Genomic DNA, 24,086 nt, shown 5'->3' with positions numbered 1-24,086 from the left:
AATAAAATAAAATACAATATAATAAATAATAAAGACAAACCCCGTCTATATAATACTTGCCACTGACCACATTTACTTTTATAGTTAATCATTAACACAAATGAGGTGGCATCTTTTAACTGTCAAGAAAAAAGCGAAAGTAGTAAAATATTTAGACTGTATCCAACATGATTACATTAACTTGATAACTTTTGATAAGCATGTTTACGTGAAAAACAGCAACATCCGCGTAGGTTAACGTAAATACTGTAAAAGTCTTCTGTAATGAAACTCGTGCGCAAAATTAAGCAAATTAAGAAAACAAGCGTTTACTTAGTAAAAGACTTTCAAATTAGGTACGAAAACCTAATATAAACCAGAGCTCCTTTATGTGAGCCCGTTTAGGTCTTTTGTTATGTAGAAAGAAATATCAACTTACTCGCCCGCACCCGTCCGTTGTTTCACAACACATATGTTCGACTCAAGTGAAAAAAGTATTCAAAAGTGTCCAGATATGGTAATGTATATGTTTTGACTTTGTTGTAAACCCAAAGTATTCAGTGTCTCGAGGCTGGTTAGCCAGTTGGCTAAAAACTTCAGTCCATTCCTCCAAAGTAACTTTGTATCCATTCAAGTCCAGAGCGAGAAACCGAGCAACGAGTTACAAAGTAACAAATAATTCCCGGCCAACAATATATTTGCCTGGCGTTGTTTATATTCCTGTTCAAAAGAGCAGAGTTATCGGAGTTGCAACTGGAGCGAATGTGTATGTGGAGACGTCCTCTTCTCGCGCTGTCAGTTCCCCATCTGTGCCTCAGTTCCCCAACGTGGATGAATCAGCTCATGAACTGCTGCTGTTGCAATAAAACTGGAGTCGGTTCTTTCAATTACTCATTTGAACTCCTGAACTGCCTGTTGTTATTTAAAGATAATGTATTATTATTATTATTATTATTTTTTACAGAAACTTAATTATTTAAATTATCTTGTATTAATAAATTAGTGACAGTCAAATAGGCCTGCTGTATGCTGACAGTGATAGACAGACAGACAGACATATAGATAGTATAAATGGGTGGATGGATGTATGGACAGATAGATAGAATTAATGAATGGGTGGATGGATGGACGAATAGAAGTAGGTGGATGGAGAGACAGATGATGAATGGATAGATAGATAGACAGATAGTATGAATGGGTGGATGGATGGATAAATAGAAGATAGATGGATGGATGGAGAGACAGATGATGAATGTATAGACAGACAGACAGATAGATAGATAGAATGAATGGGTGGATGGATGAATAGAAGATAGGTGGATGGATGGACAGATGATGAATGTATGGACAGATAGATAGATAGAATGAATGGGTGGATGAATAGAAGATAGGTGGATGGATGGACAGATGATGAATGGATAGATAGAGTATGAATGGGTAGATGGATGAATTGAAGATGGATGGATGGAGAGAAAGAGATGATGGATGGATGGACAGATGATGAATGGATGGACAGATAGAGAATGAATGGGTGGATGGAGAGAAAGAGAGGATGGATGATGAATGGATAGATAGATAGAGTGTGAATGTGTAGATGAATAGAAGATAGATAGATGGATGGATGGATGGAGAGAGAGATAGATGATGGATGGATGGATGGATAGAGTAAACTGTTCCTTTAAGAAAGCAAAATGGAACAATCTATGTTTTGTTTGTTTTTTTAACATTCATCATGTTTATTTTCATCATGAGACAACTCTTTCCTTCTTGTAATAGGCTTACCAGAAAACAAAAGCATCACCACTAGAAATTAAAGCATAATACATTAAGACACAAAAGGGATGTAAACTTTTATGGCATTAAGACTGTTTTGGAGGTCAGACACAACAACGAGTTGGACAGGCAATCAACAAAACCTGTTTACAAGAAGACTCAGAATATGGAGTGTCATCTCTCTTTAAAATACTGTAATGTTGTGATTAATTAGCCCATAGGCATGATTACTTTTTTTAAAGTCAAATAATTTAAGGAGAGCTGTTTGGCAAATCCACTTGCATGTTTGTTTATTTGTTTATTCAGCCATCAAACCCTCTCTAATAAGGTTCAGCTCATAGCACTGGGTCTCGTAGCGGTAGGCCATGCGAATCTGAGCCACGTTGGTTTTGCGTATGTCGTTGCCCTGTGGACCGTCCTTCAAGTAGTTGCTGCCGAGGAAGTGAGTCTTCTCCTGTTTGTGTGAGAAAGAAAGATTATTATGTTGCAGTTTGATTATCCAGATTCAAAGAGAAAGCTCACCTCATTAGACAGGCCACTTTGCAAGACACTGTTTCTGGCAATCTCACACATGTCACAGGTGCTGAGTTTGAACACCTGAGCTGCAATGGCATACTCCTCCATAAGTGGCTCCTATTGATGAAATACGTCAGTTAAACACAATTAAATTAAATCAAAGGAAAAAGAGGAAGAAGGACAATCTCTGTCTAAAAGCAGTCAATCTACTGCACATTTTTTTTAATTGTGTGGCAAATATGATTCTATAATGCCTTTTTATTCATTTAAGATTGACAATAAATGTGAACATACAGAAAGGGGCAAGGTCTCACCTTGGTGTAGTGGAACTGCATGGGGTCATCAGTGGACAGGGACACCATCAGGCCCTTCTTGTGGAACTCCAGCAGTGGGTTCTTGTTATACTCCAGGAACAGGCTGTTGTTACTAAGAGGGGACATGGCAATGGGGATCTGGGCCAGATAATACAGGTACTGCAGGACAGGGCTCTGTGAAACATGAAAAAACAAGTACATAAATCAATACACCATCAGTAAGGACTTATTAAAGCGCCCTGCTATTTTCAACATGAATATACTGTACTTTTTTATAGGTATAACCTTTGTACTTTTGTTACACTTAGATTTCTTGCCCTCTGAAAAACAATTTGTGTAGTGATGCACTGAAACCTACTCATCACACTGCTTTGTTTTTTTTTCTTTCTTTTTTTTTTTTTTTTTTAACAATAAAAAATGTTTATGTAGAACAACACCTGATAAGGCCATCTTTAAAATGGTTATAGGAGTAATTAACCCCAAAATGAAATTTTTGTCATTTTTTCAAGCCCACCTTTCTTCTCTAAGATGATCTTTTCCATGCAATAAAAGTGGAAGCTACAAAAGAGCACTACTGTATTGTTTCAGAAGTCCTTTTTATAGCTTGGTAGTATAAATCACCATCATTTTTTGTTGTATGGGAAACATCACATTTTGTTTTTGAAAAAAGAAAAGAAAGTCATAAGGGTTTGGAACTACATGAGGGTTGAGTCAATTATATTTTTTGGATGAACTATTCCTTTAAGTCACAACAAGAAAAGATTACACCTACTGTAAGTCGATTTGTTGTGTGTCACATACTGCCTAGTTGCCAAAGAGAGGGCTCTAGGCAGGCATGTCATGTGCTACCATTAACACGCACAATGTGCTGGATCGCTTCACAATAACTGCATAGGATCTGGTCTTAAATTACTAAACCAGGGGAAGTCCAAAACATAAGACTGGAATAACATCTAAAAACTGCACATCTGTATCTTATTGGCATCTCTGTGGCAAAACATTGCAGAACATTGTGTTGTTTTTGTTCTAATTTGTTTTTGTTTATTTGTTTGCCATTTGTTAGTTTTTATTTCAGGTTATGTCTGTTGTGTTTAATGTTTCAACTGTATATTTTGAGGAGAGATAGAGAGGGGGTTGATGAGGTGGCAAGGTAAAGGGTGCCCCCTGTATGTCAGGGTAAGTGGTGTATTAACCTTCTTGAGGTTGAGGCCATGAGAGATGTTGTCAGCAGTCATGAAGCAGGCCAGCAGGTGAGTAACAGCTCCAGCCTCTCCACAGTGAGGTCTGAACTGGAATGTGTTCATGCCTCTTTCCCTGGATCATATCAGAACACATATAGTAAACTTACTCAAAAATATGCATCTAAGTGCAACTTTTCTAATATAACAACATCTCATGAATTTGTTTTAATGGTTAAAAAAATCAATGCATTATGCACAAACACAGGATTTTATTTAATGAACTATATATGAAGAGAATATAAGTGGTGCTCATTACCACAATGCTAGTTTGTTCTGGTTGTTTGTCAGGGTATTGCTATATGGTTGCTAGGTGGTTGCTAGGCATGTCATAAAATATTGATATATCGATTATTGATCACCATGTCATTTTTTCAATATGTTTTTAAGGCATCAATATATTAACATTACCTGGCATTTACATTAGAAGCCGACTTTGTGTGCTTTCCCTGCTTTCACTGTCTGTTTGCCTTCTGTTTAGTCTGGCGCAATAGCGTTTGGAGACCACAAGATGGTGGTATAACATTTACTGTACTTAATACTGAAGGACACGTCGATGTGGTGCAGGACCAGTGGCACTCCAAAGTTGTAAATCTTGTCACCATACACACAAAGTTTACGAAGGTTTTTGTACTTCAAGACTGAAGACTGTAACATTATTGAGTTTGCAGGTTAGAAAATGAATCTGGTGTAACTGCGCAAATTGAACGATTTGACATGGCAATGTTTATTATGCAATTTCTCTTTATGTAGCCTGTAAAGGTTTCATTCAAGTTGTCAAATCACAAAAAGACATACTTGTAACTGAAAATACATTGTGTAGACTTTATGAAAGATGCATATTGACAATAAATCATCCAGTAATGGCTTTTAATCTAAAACTATGCAAGTTGCGCTCTGTGGCACTGTAAAATTGAGTAGCCTCCAGAGTTGTTGCTAGGAGTCGTAGGTGTGTCGTATGTGTATGTACCTTCATAGAAAATAATTGTTTCTAATTTTATAATACGCCATGTCATCTGCCAGACATGTCCGGTGTGCAACCTTTAATTTACCCTGCCGCTCACAAAAAGTTGTGTTGAGAAAGTTGTTTAAAGGACAAAGACTCTTGTGCAACAAGCAGCCCTTTTTATATCTGAATGCTAATATATCGATAATCATTGGGAAAATGCTCTGAATATCAGGCATCAATCCCAAGCCTAGTGGTTATTTATTGGCCCAAGTCAAAAGAGGACACCCACAAGTCCCTATAACTCAGGTCCCTCATTCAGGTAAATCCATAGGATTTTTTTCAACCAATAAGGCAAATATCATACAACCTCAATTCCAAATCTTGAGACATTATGCAAAATGACAATAAAAACAAAAAGGAGTGATTTTTAAATTATATTCACACTTTGCTATATTGAAAGCACTACAACTACACATTATATGATGTTTTAACCTGTGAATTTCATTGTTTGTTTTTATTTTATATACAGTAATTTATGTACAAATCAGATGATTGCAAAACACTCCAAAAAAGTTGGGACAGTCAAGTGTTTACCACTGTGAAACATCACTATTTCTTCTAATAGCACTTCTTAAGCATTTAGGCACAGAAGACAAGTTTGTTAAGTTGACAAAGTGGAATTTCCCCCCCATTCATCCATTATGCAGGTCTTCAGCTGCATGTTGCCATATTGTGCGCTTCATAATGCACCACACATTCTTATTTGGAGATGGTTAGGACAGCAGGCAGGCCAATCTAGCACCCACACTCTGCTTATTCGGCCAGTATGTGGTATGAAGTTGTCCTTCTGATAATGCCAGGATATTTACATTTGGAAACATGGCGAGTTACCCATGCCATGAGCACTGACACACCCCTGGCCCATACAGACACTGGCTTTTTGGACCTGATGCTGATAAAAGCTTGAATGGTCCTTTTCCTCTTTGGCCCAGAGAACACTATGGCTGTGTTTCTCAAAAACTATTTGAAATGTGGACCAAAAAACACTGTTCTAATTTCCACCTAAAATGAGATTAAGCCCAGAGAAGTTGGCAGCGCTTTTGGACAGTGTTGATGTATGGCTTCTGCTTTGCATAGTAAAGTCTTAACTTGCATCTGTGGATGCAGCAGTGAATGGTGTTGACTAACAAAGGTTTACTACAGTAATCCCAAGCTCATGATATCCATTACAGATGAATGATGTTTTTAAGACAGTGACGTCTGAGGGATCAGAGATCATGCGCATTCAGATGTGGTTATCGCCTTGCCCTTTACTCACTGAGATTTGAGCAGATTCCTTCAATCTTTAACTATATTGTGAATACACAAAGTATGTGTATGTGTCCCAGCAGCAGTGAAGCACCACTCCTCACCTGTCAATCAACCGCTGCACTAAAACAAGTTTAAACTTTGCCGTTTACGTAGATCGGAAAATTAAAAAAAAGATACACAATCACAAGAGATTCACGGATCTTTTTTAGTGTGTCTGATATCAACACAGAGGAGAAGCAGGAATATTTGAAGTTCTTTTAATACAGGTAATTCACTAAAATAATGGATAACTCTGCTTCACGTTGCCTTTGTGCTTAAATCAATTTTAAAGCATGATGTTTTTTTGTTATTTTATTTGCATTTTTTTTGTCTTTACTGACACTGTTGTGCTTTAATACCATGAAGTAACACACTGACATAGTGATTGATTTCTGTTTTCATGAAACGGAGATCTTCCCCTCAAAATCCGAATACAAATGGTCACAAGAAATGCATTTAAGCGACCAGGTGTAAATAGCAATGTGTCTAACGATCAGATCTCCCGAGACGCATTGTAATACCAGGTGAATATGGGGTCTTTGTTAGGGGTTAGGGGTTTTAAAAAAATGCAATCTTTTTCTTTTGACGCTATTAAGGTACTCACTTGCGAAGCTGGTTGAGTTGGGCAATGTTAGCATACATGTAGTAAATCCAGTAAGAATATGATGGGCTCTTTAAAACGTCCCACTCCTCGGGCTTAGGACTCTTTGTGCAGAACATGTGACCACTGTGTTTAGACTCATCATCCACACTGTCAAATCCAGTCACCTACAGATAGACAAAACACAGGGATTGATGGGTTAACAGACCCATGAGGTATTTAGTATCAAATCTAAGTGGGTGGTTGACAAATAACTTTATTTTCAATATCAAGATTTTTTGTAAAATGTATTTGAATATAAAACAAAAGAACAAAGAGTGGATTTTAGGCGCTGTGACTGATAACCATTTCTTTTAAATGTTTCACTTTTTTTAATTTGCAGTTCGCTTAAATTCTCTTTGTGTGACAAGTGAATTTTTAAAAGTACAAATATTTATGTATTCTCAATTAATATTAGGTCTTAAAAACTGCATATTATGCTATTTCATTTGTTAGATTCTCTCACATGCTTCAAGAAGACACTAAGTTCTGGGTTGGACTGTGGGTCAATAGTGGCCTGGAAAACCGGGAGGAAGATGTTCTCCAGCATCTTTCCGAAGTGTGGCACAAAGTTTCTGGCTCTGAAAATGTCACTAAATGGAAAATAAGAGATATTCTGTTAACAATGTTCAACAAAGACTGAGACACTGGTCATAGAGCCGTTAATAGGGTGTGAATTACTGTATCTGAGAAGTGAAACAGGTTTACATACTAGATTCTGGGCACTTGAATCATCCACTTGAGGTTGGGAGAAAAGACTCTATGCTTGTTAAACCAGCTTGAAAGTTTAGTCCACTCGTTAGGATTACAGCCATAGATGGACAGACGAGGTTCTGCATACTGGTATCTGGCATCCTCCAGGTCACTTGCCACTTCCTGTCCAGAGATTTTGGCTGGTTTGTTTGGTTTACCATTAGTGCAAATGGGACATTAAATAATAGCATGGTTAATGCAACCTTTACCTTAATGATGGTGGCAAAATACTCTCCAGATATGTGGTTTTCAGTCTTCATATAAAGATCACGCAGCTCACTGGCACCAACAGGGTTGTACTTGGCATTGAATTTATCAAAACGCTGGAAGGTTTGTCTTCCCTGCATAATGGAGAATAAAGAAGAGATGACTGTTTTATACTGTGTTAACACTGTGTCTGAATAACTGTAAATACGAGATGACAATCCAGAGATTCTACTATGAGCTCATATTTAGCAAACTCATTACACAAAAATGGATCCATGTTGTTGATGACAAAAATCACCACAATTCGCCTTGACAGTCCTTTGCAAAATATTGAAGAAATTGGAAAGTGCACACCTGGTTAAATAAAATGACATATCAAATTAAGTTTTGTTGAGTTAGCTACATAACTACCTTAAACGTGATAGTTCACCCAAAAAGTCATAATTTACTCACCATCATTTTGCTCCAAAACTGGCTTTATTTTTATTAAAGATCTAGACAAAATATAAGCTTATTCACTTTTATTGTATGGAGAAAAAGATGGCTAACATTGTGTATTTCCTTTTGTGTTCCACAAAAAAATGGCATACAGATTTGTAACAACATAAATGTCAGTAAATAACAACAGCATTTTCATTTTTGGGTGAACTGTAACTGTTGAAGTTGTTATCATTTTGGTTGCACTCAAATGACATCAGTCTGAAAAGCTAGAGATTTTATAAAATTCCAACATTCTGACTGAAAATAACAGGTTCTACAAGTATGTGAACGATTTTTACAACTTGAAATCAGAAAATTACATTAACACATCATTCACATCATATCAAGAAAACATATCAAAAGGCCAAATGTCAAGCTTGACGCAATAAATATCTTTACAGTCATCACAAATAATATTTATTGCAAAAAATGATGAGTGCTAAATATGATGCCTAAAAAGATAGAGACAATATCAGGTGCCCCAACAATAGGTTACATGACCACTGCATAATAAGCTTGCTGATCTGCCATTACTACCTCAAGCACCAATTTACAAGTGCTCTAAAGAATAATTTCACACACACACACACACACACACACATATACACACACACACACACACACACACACATATTATCTGTAGTACTGAAGGACTATGTGACACCTACAGCATGGACATCCAGGGAGTCTACAGTCAGGTCATATGGGTGCAGATTGAGAGAAGCAAATAGCTCCTTCATGGTTACTTCCTTGCCCTTCAAAACATGAACAATCCGATCTCCGTCCACGTGGTAGGACCTCTTGATGAAGCGGAGAAGATGCTTCTGGTTCATGCAGGCAGCAGCGTGGATGTGAGTATCAACCTATGCCAGAGACAACAAAGCATGACATGTCAAAACTCTAAATTTGCTGTAACACATGGACAAAGGATACCCATTGGAAATAGTATTTACCATGCATGATGAAATTAAAATATCTTCTCAGATGACTCACCAGATCATGACTCATATAATTGATCTGAGTAATATTATCTAAATGTGTTGTTGCAAGTCGTTTATTGTAAATTGTTTTATTGTCAATGACAGGTAGATTTTGTGAGTCGTACCTTCCTACAGTTGTAAAAGTCTCTGTGGGGATTTTGCTTCAGCTCTTTCATTTCCGCCATCTCGTTCAACATTTCGTGCACATTGAACTTTGACATAAGAAATTTCAGACGACGATGAGTGTATGTCTTTCTGAGGGGCAAAATACAAGGAATTAATAACATAAAAAATAAACTTGAGTAGCACAAAACATTCTCATATGCAATACACATGGGTGTATATGTAAAGGAAAATGAAAAGTCATAATTTACTCTTGTTTTGGTAAGAAATAACCTGAAATGACAAGAAAACGTGAACATAACAAGCCAATCAGTCTTCAAGGAGAAGCAGCACCAAAACCGAGTGTTTCAAAACCGAGGGGCAGAATGAGGATGGAAAACTATTATGTTTTACAAATATATGACAATTTTTTGTGAAAACACTATGTGACAGGACGGAGGGCAGGGCCGGGTGATGATTCTGCACACCCGGTCCCTTATCAGGCTAATTAAGCCTCCGAGAGGGATAAAGGCCGACTGCGGATGGTGGCGCGACAGAGAGAGCGATCGTTTACGGGCAGCTGACCGTCATGTGTGTTTGTGTCGTTTTATATTAAAACTATTATTTATATTGTCAGGCCGGTTCCTTGCTCATCTAAATCCCTTTACACACTACTAATATTATAAGTAAACCTCAAGAAACATAAAATGTCATGACCCCTTTAACAACACAAGTACTTGCGTGAACACACAAGCCAATGTGAATGAGCCTCTCTCATAGCATAATGCACAATGGATGTCAAAATTTCCACAAAAACAAATGTACTTAAATTTCGAATTACTTTTGGGTACTTTTTTAAGCTTAAAAGGTGCTATCCACTATCATCGCATTGAAAAGACGGCCTGTGATAAACATCTTATTACGTGCTCAACATGCACATAAGTCATACGGATTTGAAATAACATGAGGGTGAAAACATTTTCATTTTTGGGTGAACTATTCTTTAAGCACAATCCATCAATACAACTTACATCAATGATTCATTCAACAGCATATGTGACAAAATACTGTTTACCACAAAAGTTTATTTTAACTTATCTTAAAAAAAAGGAAGAAGCAAAAATCTGGATTACAATGAGGCACTTACAATGGAAGTGAATGGGGCCAATTTGTAAACGTTAAAATAATCACTATTTAAAAAGTATAGCCACAAGACAAACAACATGATTTTAGTCTGATAAAATCACTTACTTTTCTGTGTAAAGCTTCATTGCCGTGATGATTTAATGTCAACAAACCCTAAAACAACTGTAAAAATGACTATTTAAACAACTTTACAGCTCAAATAATACATGAGTTTTAACAGAAGAATTGGTGTAAGAGCTTTTAGAAAAATATAAGCTTCACATTTCTGCCTTTAAACCCTCCAAAAATTGTCCAACTTCCATTGTAAGTGCCTCAATGTAACTTTTTTTATGAAGAAGAGTATGGACGAGACTAAATAAGTTTTTGTGGTAATCAGCGTTACGCCTCAAATGCTGTTGATTGAGCTCCATTTGTATGAACCTAGAAAATTCCTTTTAGAACTTATCCAACAAACTTAAAAGGTAACGTGTAGGAAATGGGGCAGTTATTTAACTTAATGGGGGACTCTCGGCGAGGGGCTGTGGAGAGAGAAGTACAGTTTTGGATGTGTAAGATTTTATATATATATATATATATATATGTATATAATTTTTCATTGTATTTTTTGTGTGTGTGTGTGTGTGTGTGTGTGTGTGTGTGTGTTCATGGGTGGTCAGGGTGGGGTTGGTGATTGGGGATGGGTAATAGTGGGGGTTAAATGTTAATTCAATGTATATATGTTGTGTTTTTCTGTGTTATATCTACGAATCAATAAAAAAATGTTAATCGGGAAAAAAAAGGTTACGTGTGTAATTTAAAAAGATTAATTAATTTATGAATTACCCAGCTGTGCAGAACCAACTAAGTAAGCCAACTTCCAATATACTGATTTCAACACTGAATGCAACATGGGAGCATATCATAACAAGGAATCATCTACTAGACTTTACTGGACTCACACTGGGCCCTGAGCAATCAAAGCAATGAGGAAGTTCATGTCGTCGATAAAGGTGGCGAGGTCAGGACCGGAATGGTTAACAGGCTGGTTTTTATCAGCAGATGCTGCGTCTTTGTAGACGTAGATAACACCATCCTTCATGCGAGCAACGTAGCCGATGTTTGGAAGCAGATCCTTTGTGCAGAAAGGGTCCTCACCAGCCTTAGGAGGAGAGGTGAAGACTGAAACACAACAATGACTTTTACATTAACACTGTGTGGTTGCATTTCAGCAAATTCATAAATATACTTTTTCTTAAATTTTTTGGTTACCCTTCAAAACATTTTATAGTAACAAGTACATTTTAGGATGCACAAAAACAACTGAGGAAATTGTGTTAAGTTATAAAAGAGCTATGTTAGATCAAATCTGTAATTGTCAGATTTTCTTTTGTATTAAGGCATGATGTGCTTTGATTAATAGGTGTGATGCCAATAACCGTTGTGAATATAGGGCATGTTATGAAAGTATTCTGTCCAGTATTCCGTTATTACCTGGAAACACCTGATCTTCAGGTTTCCATTTCTCTCCTTCAATCTTTCGTAAGAACTGAGAGGGTGTGTTGGGGAATCTTTGGAATGCCAGTTTCATGTACTTCTCTCTGATGGTCAGGGCACGGTACAGACCCTTACAAGCCAGATCAAAGTCATCAATAGTCACCTGCAGGACAGTTAGTCTTAGGGTTAGATTAAATGTTTATTATTTAATTATATACACTGCCTGTCCAAAGAAATTTTGCATACCCTAAAATTTTGTTGGACTGTCTTTAACTTTGATTATGGTAAGCATTTGTTATGGTATTGTTTTGACAACCTTATGCAACGTCACAACATTTATTTCCATCCAGAGTTGCATTCATTTTTGGCCGAGATCTTGAATTGATGAAGGGGGAGTCGAACCACTCCGTAAAGTCTCTGTAAAATCCAGCACATCCCAAAGACTTTTAACGGGGGTTAAGGTCAGTACTCTGTGGTGGCCAATTCATGTGTGGAAACGATTCCTCAAGGAGTATGCCCATGCCGTCAGGGAACAAAAAATCAATTGATGGGATAACCTGGTTATTCAGTACCATTTATCTAACCCTTACCCTAAGACTTAATTTTATTGCCACATAACGTTGCTGATCCTAGACCTGGCCAATGGAAGCAACCCCAGATCATAACACTGCCTCCAGAGGCTTGTACAGTGGGCACTATTCATGACGGGTGCATTGCTTCATGGGCTTCCCTTCTTACTCTGACGTGCCCATCGCTTTGTGATAGGGTAAATCTGGACTCATCAGACCACGTGATCTTCCATTGCTCCGCAATCCAATCTTTATGCTACCAAGCAAATTGAATTCTTTTTCCCTGATTAGCCTCACTAACAAGTGGATTTCTTGTGGCCACACAGGTTTTTAGTCCATATCCTGTAAGTTCAAGTTGCATTGTTCATGTGGAAATGCTCTTACTTTCACTATTAAACATAGCCGTGAGTTCTACTGTCGATTTTTTACGATGCGATTTCACCAAGCGTTTTATTGATCTCCGATCACGATCATTCAAGATTTTTTTATGATCACATTTCTTTCACGATGCTGACGGCTCACCACCATCCTTCCATGTTTTAATAATGAGTCTCCTTTAGCAATCTACTTAGTTGTTTTATCTGTTTGATGCAGGCCAATAATTTGCCACTTCTGAAAACATTAACATCTTTTCCACGACCACAGGGTACATCTTCCGACATGGTTGTTTAAGAAATGAAAAGCTACACACTGCATCAATTAGGGTTAAAATAATTGCTGCCAGCCGAAACATATTAATCACTGCGATAATGATCCAATCATAGGCTCTTAAGTATCTGCTTATTTAAATCAAAATGGTGAGTTTTATTTTGGCCAGGCAGTGTACGGTTATACATTTATTGAGAAGCACCTTGCCTTATGCAACGTCACAACATTTGCCTGTATAGCGTTTATGTATGATTGCAAAAAGAATTAACTGTATGCCTTATTTTCTGCAGGTAATATGAGACAGTAAGAAATGCGTAGAAAGGCAGTACTGAATGTTTTTGTTTACTGTGTGTTTGTGTTGTTGATGTGTGTCCATGGACATTTTAAGGTTAAATTGTATACTAAGATTTAATGTTAAAATGTATATGAATTTATAAGGAAACTATCCCTGTGCTAAGTAGTTATCTGAAGAAAAAAATCACTTTCATCAGTAATATCTGGTCAGAGTTTCAAAGCTGTATGACATAACTTTACGAATTTGGCTAACAACATGTTTCCAGTTAATAAGCTATACGTTTATTAAACGATTCACTGACCAAATTATCTGAATTGAATAATCTGGTGGTCAGCAACTGTGTTGGGGGTAAAGTGATAAAAGTAACGCATGTTACGTAATCAGATTACTTTTGAGTAACGAGTAAAGTAACACATTGCTTTTGTACACATCTACCATCCCTGTATTATGAGAAATCAGGAGCAAAATTGTGCAAACTTCAGGCAGGAGACTCTATATTTCTATAGAGTGTGAGGACAGAGACGATTTAGCAGAGACGAGTCATTTCTATTTAAATGAATGGGAGAAAGCGGAACGCCCAAACAAGATGCTCTAGCACCCAACAGTCAATGGATGTAGAAAGGAAGTCCTGCCTTGCAAGTAAAAAAGACAATCACCTTTTAGATACAGACATCGCCTGTCAATCAACTCGCTAACGCACATGCACATTTCGCGTTTTAGCTTAATTTGAGGTCAACATTCGGTTGAGTGAAACGCAATTGTTTCATGTATTAATACAACTGCATTAAAAAATCAGTAAACGTGTTTAGGCAGAGGGATTATAAGACTAGTCTTGCACTGGCCACAACATGACACACGGGGGAAATACTCGCGTAATTCACTGACTTAAGCTTAAGTTCACACTGCCAGCGACATACAGCAACAAAACGGCCTCATCTCATTCATTTTCAATGAGAGCTGGCGACTTCCGGCAACACGAGGGACGACAACCGTTGGCGACCGGATGTGGCCATGTCCAGCGACGCAACAAAGTTGAGAAATGTTTAACTTTATGCAAATGATGAGCGACTTTTGGGAGCGACAGCCAATAAGACAGAATAAGGTAGAGCTGACGTGATCCTAATATTTTAATAATAATATTAATTGAAAAGAAACCGTGCTGTTTAGACTCTGCATACACACCACTAGCGACCTAACCACCAGCCACTGGCGACATGAAGCGACAAAGTAGCTGGCAGTGTGAACGCAGCTTTATGCAGCCAAACTGCTCCGTGTTAGAGCTCCCTGTAACTTGGAGAATGAGATGAGATCAGTTACTCCAGGCAACGTTCTACATCGATAGTGTATGCAGAGAAAATGTTTTATAATAAAAAAAACTATTTGATTTATGAAAAACAAATTATGATATTTTGGTATCATTAAAAATTATTCCACTGAAGTTGTATCAACATGCGCCTTTGAAGTTGTGGCGTCTGTACGCACCGTGGATCAACTCAAAACAAGCATGCACTGAAATTTCTTAAGTGAAAAATATTCACTTATTCATCAGACATATTTCTTGAACATGTTAGAATGGCATTCCCTGCTGAATTTTATCCTGACTTTTGAAAAACATCTTATGTTGACTCTGGCATTGTCAATGGGCACCGCGTATGAAATATATGATGTATATGATGCAAGTGTTGGACTTTGCTGCTTTAGGTAAGACTTCATTATTCATATTGGCTGCCATGATGATGGAAAAACAAATCATGCATATTCCAGTTATTGATTCTTAATTTTAAATATGATGTGAAGACCTATTTTCTAAATATCTGTTTGTTTTGTATGTTGCATGACCTGTAATGTCTCTTGTATGCAATGCATGGCTTATATGTATGGAATACATAGCATAGAAGAAGAGAGAGTGGCTGTGAGAAAAAAGTAATGCAAATGTAATGTAACGCTTTCATTTCCATAAAAATAACATTTTAATGAATTAAGTTACTTTTTAAGGAGCAACTCAATATACGAATGAGTAAAAAGTAACGATACGCAACACTGGTCAGCAGTAAATTATCCACCTGATTTTGCATGCTATCTTGTTATCACACCACTCTCGCTTAAAACTAAAGCACTTTCAGTAAGTTTCTCTGGACAAACGTATCTGTTAAATGTCCTAAATATAAATGCAAATAAAGAGGTAATAAGACGCATTACACCGACTCGGTGGCACTATATTTAAAACCAATAATGTGAACTCCCTGCTGTCATGCCAGGACAGATGAATAGAATCCTAGCCTAGAACTGATGACTACACATTCACTCCTCCATCCTAAATGTCACATATACATTTCAGACACTAAATCCAGGGCTGGGCTCCACCTGCAAGGATGGAGAAATCCCCTTGGCTGGTCTATTTCTGCTGGTCAGTTAGCTGCAATAGTCTTGGTAAAGGTCAACAAGATGTAAGAACAACTCAGTACTTATTTAATATGTCCCAGTCACTAAGGACATACATAGAAGGTATACATTGGAACGTACCCCAGCAGCATAGTCACCAGTGATGGACACCCTCTGGAAGTGAGGCACCTCCAAGTAGGTTGGTTCGTCTTCTAGCAGGGGTAGAGTGCGGATGAGATGTTTCTTACTATGTGGGGATGGATTAGGGATGAGGTTAAAGTTATTCGATGCATCCTTTCAATAAAGAATTGAAAGATTATAATTGTTGGTGTTTTTAGCTTAAAGTAACTTTGGTCTTCTTGGACTTACACTGACATCTAGTGCCTTGGACGCAGCATAATTTAAAATCTATAGTTTTCAGTTTCAGAGGCCACTGTAGAAATTTAGTATTCACAGTCAGCCATGTTTTCTCAAATAACAGAATTTTTACTGAGATTAAGCGAGTAGTATTCGGCTGGTCGTGTCATTCAAAATGGCATCCCCCATGTGCGGACCAAGGTTACTGATATGACTCAGTATTAATTTATTTTTCTTTGTTGTGGTAGTGCGTTTTAGAAATGCTACCCTGTTGTAAAGCACTTTGGTCAACCTTGTGTTGTTTTAAACTGCTATATAAATAAAGGAAGGAAGAAAGAAAGAAGAAGACTAAGTCTTTGTTTTAATGTGAGTGGTCATGATTTCCTACATATAATTCATGTCTTTAAGAGTTAAACTTTTTTAATGAGTAAAACATTTATTGTCTATACTTGTGACTGATTAAATGAGACCACATGTTATGACCATAATGCAGAAAAACAGCAAATTCCAAAGGGTTAACATATTTTTTCAAAAAAAAAATGTAGACTATATTTTAACAAATAGATTTAATTCTGTATTATTATAGAACAAAAATTTTATAAGAAATAAGAATTTTAAACAGCGTTTTCAAACAACGTTTTTGTTACCTCAATTCATTAGACCGCGCATTTTCACTTGCCGCCAAAATGACGCTTGCGCACAGAAGTCTAAAGTAACCAAAGCAACAGAAGACCGATACAATTTTCCGTTGGGATCACTATTGATACCTCGACAAAATTTAAGTACTGTCATTAATTATCACTGTATTATAGATTTACATATCATAAAACATGTTTTATAGTCTTGTTTTGACAAAAAAAAAAAATAAATAAATAAATAAATAAATTTCCTAAAGATAGTTTATGTTTGGTTAACACTTCTAGGGGCGCCAAAAGACAATTTGGGGTGCAAGAGGAACATGAACATCACGAATTCATTTGAAGGTATCATACTTTAAAAGTACCTTTTTTCACACACTGGAAAATATTTTACACCTAAAGAAATGTATAGTACTTTTGTCAGAAATGTTTAACTTCCAAGAGATTTTTTCAGACTCAAGAATTAGTGGCCTAGAAAATGCTGTTTTATTCTATATAAGGTTTTGTATCATGGCAATAGTATCTCTATTATGGTGGCCACAAAGTTGAGATCACATGACCAGCCGAATATCATTCACTTTATGTCAACAACCTCCCTCTTATCTTGCAATTATTGCATCATTTTGCGAAATCTTTTTCTGGAAGCTTCATCTATGACTATGCCGATAGGTGTCAGTAGCCTACTTTATAGTCCAAGACCACTGTCATATCGGCTAGCAAAACATAAACAAAAAATTATGTCATTGAATAATTAGTACACTGACCGCTTCTCTACATCATCATCATCTGCTACGTGCTGTGCCAGCTCCTGGTTGAGGATAGGACAGTCGTCAGTCACATCAAACATGGATATCTCCTCACGGACGTCCTCATCTTTGGTTTCCGAAGCAAAAACCCGTTCAGCGATCGCACGCATACTGTCGTCCGTCTCTGTTGACCAACAAAATGCATGCACACATTGATTTTAATACAAGTACATTTTCAAAGTGTTTGTCTACCAAGGCAAAACAAAAAAAAAAAAACAGAAAATAAACACTATTGCACAAGAAAGCCCAAAACCATTTTGGGCTTTCTTGTGCAATAGTTGATTTTGGAAGCATCAACCAAGACCATATTTTCTGTATGGTCTGATAATCATCTAAACATAAAATTCATTTTAAATGGTAAGCACTTACAATAAGTGAATCACCAACTTGTAGCAGTATCGAACTAAAACTGTTCTTTAGATATTTTGAGACAGTACTAATTACAAATTTCGAACTTTCAAAGCATGCATTTGGCACAAGTAGACAACCGATTCAGAATGAGCCATTGCTGTGATCTCCAACATTGATTTAACAAAATATCCCATGCAGAGATGAACAAAACTATTTATGACAAACTCATTAAGCCAAGACACACATTACCTACTAACAGCATAATCCAAATCATAACATCTAGAAGCTAATGTCTAAATAAATACAGACAAGAAAAGATGTGATATCACAGGCTTGCTTAATAAAAGGTGTCAAGAATTGCAGTAGACATGAACAGAAATCACCAATGTAAGCCCAAATGACGCAAAAAGGCAATTTTATAATTTGTTTGCTTATGAATGGGGTCCAAAAGTCTGAGACCACTAGTGTTTTTTTGTTGTTGTTGTTAAATTTTTCCAATTTAATTTAAAATATAATTACAATAGAGCTATTTAGGTTGTTATCCAAAAACCTGGAAGAGAATTCACCTTGAAAATATTTACAATTGAGCTGGTCAGGTTGCCATTTAGAAACCTGGAAGAGAATTCGCCAAGGGTTCCCTCGGGACATATCATTAAGTAAGGTTTACCACAAACCTTATTTTACTTGTGACTTTAAAAACCCCATTATAAAAACCCATAGGAATATCCAGAGGGAACCCATTGCGAATTAGATTTCCTGGTTTCCATTGAAATTAACATCACAAATGAACATTTCAATTGAAATCATCTTAAAAACTTGGGTGAAAATTGCATTGGACTCCACAAGCTTGAGCCAAAAAAATAAATAATGATTAAATAGACTAGTGACCTAGAAATTGTGCAGAATTTCTAAGGAATATTCAGGGTTCAATATAAATTAATCTCAATTGACAGCATTTGTGCCATAATTTTGATTACCACAAAAAAGTATTTTGACCTGTCCGGCCTTTTCTTAAAAAAGAAAAAAAAAAAAAAGGTAAAAACTGTGCTGTGCAACACAATGAGTGAATAGGGCCAAATTTTGGAGGGTTTAAAGACAGAAATGTGATGCTTATAATTTTATAAAAGCACTCAAATGAATTCTTCTTTGTTATTTGAGCTGTAAAGTTGATTAAATCCTAATTTTTAGGGTTTTGGTGTTATGCAATGAAGTTGTAAAATTGTCTGTACACAAGTCTTTACACAGAAAAGGTTAGTACGTGATTTTATCACACTAAAATCATGTAAATACACTTATTGTTTATGTCTTGTGGTTAAACTTTTGAAATATGAATATTTTAACGTTTAAAAATTGGCCCCCATTCACTTCCATTGTAAGTGCCTCACTGTAACACAGATTTTAGCTTTTTTTTAAGGAAAAGGAGGGACAAAAGTCAAAATAATTTTTTGTGGGATTCAGTATTTTGCCACAAATGCTGTCGATTGAGTTTAACTTGTATTTAACCCGGAATATTCCTTTAAATATGTCCTATTCATTATACGTCATAACATTTCTTTCTTAAAAAAAAAAAATCTAAATCCTAAAGTTTTCAGTCTAATTTGTGGTTTATATTATATTTGAATCACAGATTTTATATTCTTAGACCTTTGAACCCCATTGTAGATTTTTTCTCAAAACAAACAAATTAATAAAATATGTAGGCTAAGCTATATGGATGCCACGAGGTCCATCATTTTCTTTCACAATTTTGACAGGTCCATCTCAGACGAGTTCTTTTATACTTACTCCCTTCTGATAATTCATTTCCCCAGAGTGGGCAGGGAAGATCCAAAACATTGAAAAGAAAAGGAAGTTATAGTTTAGACTGAGTTAGTAAACGACTCAGAGCTGTTGTGCACATTTGAGTATCACACATGCCACCTGAACAGCAATATTTCTGTAATATCAAATGAACATGGACTTTCCTCTCTTGTCTGAGACAATGCAAAATGGGGTATTGCATACATCCAGTATTAAGAATGTTTATCAAAGGAGCAGTTAAATTAAAAGAACAATATAAATTAACACAAGATATTTTTGAGCATCCTAAATAGGGGTGCAGTAGAAAGTATTTTATAGTGAAATTGGTTATAGTGGAAAATAATTTGTGCAGGCCCATAATGAAATGTAATGTGTGTTGTCAATTTATGGAACAACATAAAGAGAAATTCGACTCAGCAAATAATGCTCATTGTGTCTTTTACACAATCCTAAGAATCCAACATCTTTGAAAGAACACAATCACAATCTGTTCTTCCCACAGAAAAACATTTATTTGTTTTATGTTCACTTTCATGACAATTCCAATAAGAATAGTGACAGGAATGTGCTTTTTGGTTTAAATCATGGATAGTGAACACTAAACAATAATATGTTTTTTATTTGTAATAAACAAACAAAAAAAGTGAATTGCCCCCCTGGAGTATTCCTTAGCCCAGACCCTTCCTCTCCCAAATTTTATTTAAATTCACACCTTCAAAAGGGCAATATTTTGGGTATTGCATATTGGAGGTTTCCACATCTACCAGTTCATGCTCATCCACCCTTCCCATAACTCAAGCAATCACCCGCCTACAATTCCTTCTGAATACTTACGCTTATCCTCTGTTGGGTTAGTAAAATGTACCCATCAGACATGTTTCATGTAGAGGGGGACAAACAAAAAGTTATTATTACAAAATGAAAATAACACACACAGACCACAAAACCTTGGTTCTCAATTTAAATAGCCATTCCTATCAAATTATAATTACAAAAAAGTAATTGTCAAATTTTGCAGCTAGTTTGCCAGTCCTCTAGATTTTTTGTGAGGGAGGCCACGAAGAGTACAAATCATCAGTTAAATCAAGATGGTAAAGGGAAGCTATTAATACAATAAGCAACTCTACATCATGCATTGCAGTGATTTTACCATGGGTAACAGGTATTCTTAGATACAATTGAATAAATGCATTTACAAATTAACAGCAACAGCAATATGATAAATGTCACCAATGTTCAAAATGTAGTTACATTTATTGATAATAATAATCAGAATAAACACTTCTTCCGTCAAGTAATAGCCTATTGTACGGTCACACTCCATTCATATCCAAAAGTAGGAGCCCGGAAACACAAGCTCATGTGAAGAAATTTTATATTCTGCTCTGGTGGAACTCTGACCTGCCAGACTGATCTCACAATGAGATCAGAATGAGTAGGTTGAATTTCTTTATCCAAAATCAGCATATCATTTCAGAAATTCAGAACCCTGCCCCATGTGGCCAAAGCGGTAAATGTTCTAGGGTGTATGGTCACATGGGAGCACTTTTTTCTGGGTGTAATGTCCGTAAAGTGAGTTGTTTTCTGCTGTACAGGCACATATGAGGAATGCCTGTTTTACACAGCCCAAATCTGTACCTAACCTTAACCATTAGTGTATAAAAAATGTAATGCAAGATGCGAAAATGCAACGTCTACAGAGCGGCCATCACTGATTATGCAATCATGATTACTCACTGGTCACAACAGGATTCCATCCACGGTGTTCCCCGCTGATGTGACACACATCCAGATTTGACACACTTCTGTGTGCGCCTCAGGGGAAAGCAATTGAGCTAGAACCATTGCAGACATTTCTGTGAGGATATGATGGCAGTCCATGAGTCGTCATAATGTCACTGATCCTTGTGTGTCGGAACTATCGGAAACAACATGCCAACCTCCCGCGTGTTTATGTCGGACCTGTGAAATGTCACACACTGACCTCTTGGCTCAAAAGAATACATATTTCAAAGCTGCATGTATTTATTATTGCAGGAAAGTGAGGAGAGGGTATTTATTTTTTTAATCCCCTTTTCTCCCAATTTGGAATGCCCAATTCCCACTACTTACTAGGTCCTCGTGGTGCCGCGGTTACTCGACTCAATCCGGGTGGCAGAGGACAAGTCTCAGTTGCCTCCGCTTAGTATCATGTGGTATGTCACCGCGGAGACTCCGCATGTGGAGGCTCATGCTACTCACCGCGAACCACGCACAACTTACCACATTGAAAGCGAGAAGAAAACTAATCGTGACCACAAGAAGGTCACCCCATGTGACTCTACCCTCCCTACCAACCAGGCAATTTGGTTGCTTAGGAGACCTGGCTGTAGTCTCTCAGCACACCCTGGATTCGAACTCGCGACTCCAGGGGTGGTTGTCAGCGTCAGTACTCGCTGAGCTACCCAGGACCCAGGTATATTTTAAAATTGTAAATATTATTTGTTATTTATTAAATAACAATTTGTTGCAGTATCCGAAATCATTTCTCATGATAAAAGCCTAGTGTGACCACGGCTCAACTATTCTAAATATAACTATTCTTAAAATAGAATGTGCGGTCAAAAGTATTCTTTATCGTCAGACTTTAACAATGATTTGAATGCAACTCAGAGTTTTAAGTCAGAGCTATTCATTTTAGAATTTCAACTCACTGAGTATTAGATTTAACACACCATGAGAAAATAATTAGCTAGTTGTTTATCATAGCCTGATACTGTATATTCCCCTTCTGTCTTTCCTTTTCAGTGAATCATCTTCTGGGGTTCCATCAGTGAACAGCTGTCCCTTCCCTGCACATCCTGAGTGTTTCTATTTATGATCATTCTGGAAACCTGGTGATATAAAATATGTCAAAATCTGCCAATTAAAATTCAGATTATTCTTAGCCTGCACGTGGAAAATGCCATGTCTGCAAGCTCTTCATCTGTCGATAAATGGGAGGCTGAAATTGAATTGCTTTTTAATTTAGTTTTAATTCAAATACATCAGGTTTGAAAACAGTTCAGCTGTTCTGGACAAGCTGAATTTGGACAAACATTTATGATGTAAAAATAAACTTTAGTTATGACATGTCCAGACACTTGAGCTGCTAGAATCTGCTGACTAGCAAGAGTGTATCTTGCATTTTAAAGCAACCCTCCATCTTCTATAACAAATAAGTCATAACTCATAAGACTCAGATTTATATATCGATCAATCTTCCCCAGTGCTACAGCTGCAAAGAACATCAGTGTGAAACAGGGCTCAGAAGAAACAATAACGGTTGTTGAAATAACCTGACTTCAGCTAAAAAATTATATTTAGCTAAATAATATTTCTTGTAAATATATGCTTCTTTGCAAAGTTGATTTCGAAAATAAACAATTCGGACACTCCCGTTCCTAGATTACAGCTGATGCCAGAGACCATGGTGGTATTTAAAATCAACAGATCATTTTCCATAACTTATGAAACATGTACAAATGTCAAATCCCCTTAAAGTGATAGTTCACCCAAAAATAAAAGTCCCTTCATCATTTACTCACCCTCATGCCATCCCGGATGTGTATAACTTTATTTATTTTGCCGAACACAAAGATTCTTTAGAAGAATATGTCAGCTCTTCAGGTCCAAACAATGCAAGTGATCAGCAAATGGTGGGCAGAACTTTGAAGGTCCAAAAAGCATTAAAAGAAGGCAACATAAGACTCCAGTGGCTAAATCAATATCTTCAGAATATTTTTTTTTTACTATAAATGTCCACTTTCATAAGTCCATACAACTGGACTTGTATGGATTAATTTTGTGCTGCCTTTATGTGCTTATTGGATCTTCAAAGTTCTGGCCAACATTCACTTGCATTGTATGGACCTACAGAGCTGAAATATTCTTCTAAAAATGTTCAGCATAAGAAAGAAAATCATACACAACTAGGATGGCATTAGGGTGAGTTAATTATGAGGACTGTTATTTTTAAGTGAACTATTCCTTTAATAAGACCCAAACAAATGAAACCATTCTTCTAATAGCCTTGTACACACATTACATCAGTCATTATATGCACCTTTTAGGTTTCCTGTGATATGTAACATTAAAAATCTAAAACATATAAGTAATGTTAAAAAAAAGGACCAAATCTTGTCTTTGTATAATGGATCCAGGTGACGACTGTGCACTCACCGGGCAAAGCGACTTTAGGCATATTGGCTGCTTGTCTCTGACACTATCACTCTTCCTGGAGAATTCTGGCAGGTCCGACACCGTTCCTCGGTTGTGGGGAAGTGTGCAGTTGGCCACTACGCCAGTGCAGTATAAAGCAC

General features: G+C 36.8%; 2 protein-coding genes across 3 annotated transcripts in view; both read right to left on the bottom strand.

Annotated features, from left to right (window-relative positions):
* dennd2c (DENN/MADD domain containing 2C) overlaps positions 1–794 on the bottom strand; it is a 39,002-nt gene extending 38,208 nt beyond the window's left edge. Inside the window, exon 1 of the mRNA XM_052093779.1 lies at positions 419–794. The gene's annotated coding sequence lies outside the window, so the exon portion shown is untranslated. The remainder of the gene's footprint in view (positions 1–418) is intronic.
* Positions 795–1,701: 907 nt separating this feature from the next.
* ampd1 (adenosine monophosphate deaminase 1 (isoform M)) lies at positions 1,702–24,086 on the bottom strand. Of its 2 annotated transcripts, none has more exons than XM_052093781.1 (15): positions 23,947–24,086; positions 17,554–17,719; positions 15,936–16,041; positions 11,898–12,063; positions 11,366–11,585; positions 9,305–9,434; positions 8,868–9,062; positions 7,722–7,853; positions 7,472–7,635; positions 7,226–7,352; positions 6,724–6,887; positions 3,776–3,896; positions 2,583–2,756; positions 2,275–2,385; positions 1,702–2,206 (listed from the first exon to the last, which is right to left on the bottom strand). In XM_052093781.1, the coding sequence occupies exons 1-15, from the start codon at positions 23,966–23,968 to the stop codon at positions 2,051–2,053; spliced, it is 2,154 nt and encodes a 717-aa protein (XP_051949741.1). In that variant the 5' UTR covers positions 23,969–24,086; the 3' UTR covers positions 1,702–2,050. The 2 variants fall into 2 exon arrangements, with proteins under 2 accessions (XP_051949741.1, XP_051949742.1); XM_052093782.1 differs by lacking the exon at positions 23,947–24,086 and adding an exon at positions 19,732–19,875.

Source organism: Xyrauchen texanus, chromosome 27, assembly GCF_025860055.1.
Source record: "Xyrauchen texanus isolate HMW12.3.18 chromosome 27, RBS_HiC_50CHRs, whole genome shotgun sequence".
NCBI classification, from domain to species: domain Eukaryota; kingdom Metazoa; phylum Chordata; class Actinopteri; order Cypriniformes; family Catostomidae; genus Xyrauchen; species Xyrauchen texanus.
The sequence above is the reverse complement of the archived record's forward strand: the minus strand, read 5'-3'. Positions and strand labels throughout refer to the sequence as shown.